At 43.0% G+C, this 6000-nt stretch overlaps 1 protein-coding gene across 1 annotated transcript in view; it reads right to left on the bottom strand.

Annotated features, from left to right (window-relative positions):
- NCOR1 (nuclear receptor corepressor 1) overlaps nucleotides 1–6000 on the bottom strand; it is a 181473-nt gene that overhangs the window by 5417 nt on the left and 170056 nt on the right. The window contains exons 42-43 of the mRNA XM_017496857.2: nucleotides 5125–5178; nucleotides 4123–4344 (exon numbers count right to left, since the gene is read on the bottom strand). Coding sequence (XP_017352346.1) covers nucleotides 4123–4344; nucleotides 5125–5178 — 276 coding nt within the window. The remainder of the gene's footprint in view (nucleotides 1–4122; nucleotides 4345–5124; nucleotides 5179–6000) is intronic.

The raw sequence follows: 6000 nt of genomic DNA, 5'->3' as shown, positions 1-6000 counted from the left end.
CACCGCAACCTCCGCCTCCCGGGTTCAGGCAATTCTCCTGCCCCAGCCTCCTGAGTCGCTGGGATTACAGGCACGCGCCACCATGCCCAGCTGATTTTTTGTAGTTTTTTAGTAGAGATGGGGTTTCACCGTGTTGACCAGGATGGTCTTGATCTCTTGACCTCGTGATCCACCCGCCTCGGCCTCCCAAAGTGCCGGGATTACAGGCGTGAGCCACCGCGCCCGGCCTAAAATGTATTTCTTAAATAATAAGACCTGGAAGTGGAAATTGCTCCTTGATCCATGGGCTACAGAATGGATGTTGTGTTAGCAGGCATGAAAACAACATCTCTTTGAACCTTTCCTAAAGAGCTCTTGGGTGATTAAGATACGTTGTTAATGAGCAGTAATATTTTGAAAGTCATACTTTTTTTCTAAGTAGTAGGTCTGAACAGTGGGCTTAAAATATTCAGCAAGCCATTCTGTAAACACATGCTGTCGTCTAGGCTTTGCTCCGTTTCTAGAGCACAGGTGAGTAGACCGAGCATAATTCTTAAGTGCCTTAGGATTTTCAGAATGGTAGAGGAGCACTGGCTTCAACTTAAAATCAACACCTGCATTAGCCCCTAACAAGAGAGTCAGCCTGTCTTTTGAAGTTTTGGCCTGTTCCAGTAGAAGGCTGTTTTGTCTGTATGGAAGATCTGTTGTTTAATGTAGTCACCTTTATCAATGTTCTTAGCTAGGTCTTCTGAGTAACTTGCTGCAGAGTCTTCATCAGCACTTTCTCCCTCACCTTGCACTTTTATGTTAGGGAGAAAGCTTCAGCCTCTCAACCAGCCTCTGCTAGCTTCAATCTTCTCATCTATGGCTTCCTCGCCTCTCTCATTAGAACTGAGGAGTTAGGGCTTGGAACAGGATTAGGTTTTGGCTTAAGGGAATGTTGTGGCTGGTCTTTGGTATTCTATCCAGACCACTAAAACTTTCTGTGTATCACAAAACACTGTTTTACTTTCTTACCATTTGTGTGTTCACTGGAATAACACTTTTAATTTTCTTCAAAAACTTTTCCTTTGCATTTACAATTTGACCAATTGTTTGGTGCATAAGGTCTAGCTTTCTGCCTGTCTTGGCTTTCAACATGCCTTTCTCACTAAGCTACTAAGTAAGCTTAATCATTTCTAACTTTTGATTTCAAGTGAGAGACTTGTGACTCTTCACTTGAACACTCAGAAGCCATCATAGGGTTATTAACTGGCCTAATTTCAGTATTGTTGTATGTCAGGGAATAAGGAAGCCAGAGGAGGTGAGAGACAGGGAACAACTGTCAGTGGAGCAGTCAGGAAACACACCGCCATTTTTTATTTTTATTTTTATTTTTTGGGATGGAGTTTTGCTCTTGTTGTCCAGGCTAGAGTGCAATGGCACAATCTTGGCTCACCGCAACCTCCGCCTCCTGGGTTCAGTGATTCTCCTGCCTCAGCCTCCTGAGTAGCTGGGATTACAGGCATATGCCAGCAAGCCAGGCTTATTCAGTATTTTTAGTAGAGATGGGGTTTCTCCGTGGCTGGTCTCGAACACCTGACCTCAGGTGATCCGCCTGCCTTAGCATCCCAAAGTGCTGGGATTACAGGCATGAGCCACTGCGCCCCAGCCAAGTCTGCCATCTTATACGGGTGCTGCTCATGGTGCCCAAAACAATTACAGTATCAAAGATCACTGATCAGTCACAGAGATAATAATCATGAACAAATTTGAAATATTGTGAGAATTACCAAAATGTGACAGAGACAAAAAGGAGAATGCATGCTATTAGAAAAATAGTGCCGACAGACTTGCAGCGTTGCCACAAACCTACAGTTAAAACACACACACACACACACACACACACAAAAAAAAAAAAAAAACGAGGTATGCTTGTATTTAAAAGAAAGCCAGAATTTCACTTGTAGCAATCAAAACAAAAAACCAGGGTCGTCCTCCTGCCATTAATTTTAAAATGTGGTTATTAAGGAACTGAAATTTCTGGAACTTCAAGGCTTCTTTACTGGCCTCAGAGTACAGAAACTACTAAAGAAAGAAGGCAGGGTGACAAAAATCATACCTCACAATGACCAACCCCCCTTTCCAACTGGAGTTAACAACACACCACACAAAGAAACAGTATGTAAAGGAAAAAGTGCAAAACAAAGCTTCTTTATGCTACTACAGGACTTGAGCAGAGGCCCAGCAAGTGTTGGTAGCCCTTTCTGTTATCCCAGACTTTGCAGCTGATGAACTCAGCAGAAGTTCACATAAGTGAGACACCTCTGACTGTGCTCTAGAAGAAAACGTGAAAAAGATCTCAGAAGAGATCAGAGCCCAGGTCACCAGCAAATATTAGCCCCAGCAGAACAACTTCACACTGCCCCAAATTCCCATACAACCCGTACAGTGTAACTGCCTAAGTCACCAGTCTTATAACCTTAAAACACACACACACTTAAAGCCAATAAAAATTGGAAGGTAAGAACAGAAAGAGGAAGATGATGCTTATTTTTCAGAGCAGGAAGTAAACTGATGAGGTCTTAAAGTTAACATGTATATAGGTTTTTTGGTGTTTTTTTTAAAGACCTCTAATCTTTTTAATCTTTTTCTTAAACACAATATCTAAACTAAAACAGAAACTGCTGAATTTCAAGTAATTTTCAAAAGCGCAAGAGATACTAGTTCTCAAAATATTAAGAAAAGGGTTGTAAGATTAAAACTTAGGATTTTTTTTTTCTGCGCTTGTTTTTAACAGAATGTATAAAATCTTATACTGAGACATGTCTGAAACAATGCTTATCGGATAGAAGCACTAGCATTCTGCATGGTGTAACTTGAAAAGTTAGGTTTTCTCCTTCCCTTTTTTCAGACAGGGTCTTACTTTGTCACCTGGGCTGGAGTGCAGTGGCACAATCCCAGCTCTATGAAACCTCTGCCTCTTTGGGCTCAAGTGATCCTTCCACCTCAGCCCCCACAAGTAGCTGGGATTACAGGCGCAAGCCACCAGGCCCAGCTAATTTTTTGTATTTTTGGGAGAGATGGGGTTTTTCACTCTGTTGCCCAAGCTGGTCTTGAACTCTTTTTTTTTTTTTTTGAGACGGAGTTTCACTCATGTTACCCAGGCTGGAGTGCAATGGCGCGATCTCGGCTCACCGCAACCTCCGCCTCCTGGGTTCAGGCAATTCTCCTGCCTCAGCCTCCTGAGTAGCTGGGATTACAGACACGCGCCACCATGCCCAGCTAATTTTTTGTATTTTTAGTAGAGACGGGGTTTCACCATGTTGACCAGGATGGTCTCGATCTCTTGACCTCGTGATCCACCCGCCTCGGCCTCCCAAAGTGCTGGGATTACAGGCTTGAGCCACCGTGCCCGGCTGGTCCTGAACTCTTGAGCTCAAGTGATCCACCCACCTTGGCCTCCCAAAGTGCTAGGATTACATCTTTTTTCCTAATCTTTTCTTTGGCTAATGTATTTATTTAGAGACAGAGTCTTGTCGCCAGGCTGGAGTGCAGTGGTGTGATCTCGGCTCACTGCAACCTCTGTCTCCTGGGTTCAAGCGATTCTCCTGCCCCAGCCTCCCGAGTAGCTGGGATTACAGGTCTGCGCCACCATGCCCGGTCATTTTTGTATTTTTAGTAGAGACAGGTTTCAGTATGTTGGCCAGAATGGGAGTCTCCCTCTCTAGATCTCGGGATCTGCCCACCTCAGCTTCCCAGAGTGCTGGGATTACAGGTGTGAGCCACCACACCCCGCCAGCTTATAATTGTTTTATACTGAGCCTAATTTTTGCAGTTAAATCATTTTTATTCAAAAACATAATATGTGTGTTACAATTACAATGTAGTATGTATAGATGAGGACTAGATGCAAACAAATAAAAAAATGGACATCCCAGGAGGGTGACACTTTGTGTAATTTTCTTCCTTTTTATTTCTGTTCATGTCATTATAATGTCTTGGTAAGTTTTTAAAAACATTTTTTAAGTAACTGAAATGCTAAGAGGTGACTCTGAGCACATAAAGACATAAATGAAGTCTCTCAGTGATGCACTGGAACTTGGGAAATAAACTGGCTTTGGGGGGAAAAGCAGCAGAAAAGCACTAAAATGAAAGCTATACCTGAATGAGGTGATGGGTCCCCTTCCTCTCTCCGTGTCTCACCACTGGTCACAACTGAGGTGTTGGCAGTACCAGACACTACTCCCATAGGCTGGGACATGACAACTCCATGATCCTCAACTTTGTCATCAAAGCTTCCCATGAGAGCCTTCCTGATAATGTCTTCCAGCCCGAGATTACTGGCAGGATCAGCAAAAGAATGGCCTCTAGAACTAACTGAGCCTGGAAGAGAATCAAAAGCATTTCCACGTCATTTCTGAAAGGCCAATCAGGAAACAAACGTGAACAGTCGCTTCAGCCCACGGAATACATATAGCACTTGGCAAGTCACCTAGAACAATACCAGGACCCACCACACAGAGACCATCTTTTTTTTTTTTGAGACGAAGTCTCACTCTGTCGCACTCAGGCTGGAGTGCAGTGGCACGATCTCGGCTCACTGCAACCTCCGCCCCCAGGTTCAAGGGGTTTTCCTGCCTCAGTCTTCCAAGTAGCTGGGATTACAGGTACCCACCACCACACCCAGTGAAAATTTTGTAATTTTAGTAGAGATGGCGTTTCACCATATTGGTCAGGCTGATCTCAAACTCCCAACTGCAGGTGATCCGCCCACCTTGGCCTCCCAAAGTGCTGGGAGCCACCACGCCTGGCCCAGAGATCATCTTAATCCACAAATAACTCCTTAAGGAAATTTCTTTCCGAAGTGAATCAGTCACCCATACTTCTATTAAAGTTACTCAACAGTTTTCCCAGTTCCCTAGTTTCTGACACTGTTCTTTAATAGTTTCCATTCTTTTTGTTCATTTATCTTTTCCATAGGGATTTATTGGATCTCAGTTCCTTTCTGTGCTACTGACTAAACCTTCCTTCACTAAATTACTTATTCATTTTTCATACTGGAGCAGTCACTTCCCTGGCATACAGTTGCTACTCGGTACATTTGTTGGACTGACTACTGCTGTACCAATTTTGTATTGGTAAATAATGTCTTTACAATCTTACCTGATGTAGTAACTGCTGGCAGATTAAAGATCTCAGTTCCTGGCTGAGCAGCTGCTATATTTAAGCAAAATTTAAGTTAATTAAGATGTGATAATCATATATACCAAACTAAAGTCTCAAAAAATTCCTATAATGAAATTAATCTCTTTATTTTCCATGATCCCCACCTTTGTTTTTCACTCATTGAGTGAAGATAAAATGGAAGAACATTTTTTGAGATGGCGTCTCACTCTGTTGCCCAGGCTTAGTTTTTTAAAAGGAAATCAGGAAATAGGTAAGTAGGAACATCAAAAGAGGATTAGTAAGCTGGGTGCAGTGGTACGCTTCTGGTCCCCCAGCTACTCAGGAGGCTGAGGCAGTAGGACTGCTCAGGAATTTGAGGCCAGCCTGGGCAACACAGTGAGACTCTCCCATCTGTTAATAAAAAAGGAAAAAAAAAAAGAGTGAATAAATAAAGGAGCAATGTAACCCAGAAAAAGGGGAAGAAAGTTTGCACTGCTGGAGAAACACATAGGAAAATGCTGTTCTTAGAACAGGAATCAAGGCTTTCTAATGAAGAAGAAACCTTGGGCTCTGAGATGACCACAACAAGTACCCAGGCAGCCTGGGATTAGATCCTGAGGAAAGCTGCCTCAGTGGATACTACGAAAATGGCTGTGTGTTTCCCTGTATGGCTAACTAGAAACTCAGGATATCTGCTGGAAAAAAAAGACTGTTAATCCTTTTCATTTCTGCTGACTGTGCAACTTGTAACCTGCAGTTTGAAAAACAGCATAAGACCTGTGAACCACCTATAATAAAGCAGTGTGCCTTTATTATAGGGGAAGAATTTAGGACATAAATGGTGTTTCTGTCATTCCTGACTTGATGCTGAGA

Source organism: Cebus imitator, unplaced genomic scaffold (genome assembly GCF_001604975.1).
Source record: "Cebus imitator isolate Cc_AM_T3 unplaced genomic scaffold, Cebus_imitator-1.0 Scaffold223, whole genome shotgun sequence".
Taxonomy (NCBI): Eukaryota; Metazoa; Chordata; class Mammalia; order Primates; family Cebidae; genus Cebus; species Cebus imitator.
Note: the sequence above shows the minus strand (reverse complement) of the source record. Positions and strands in the feature narration are given on the sequence as shown.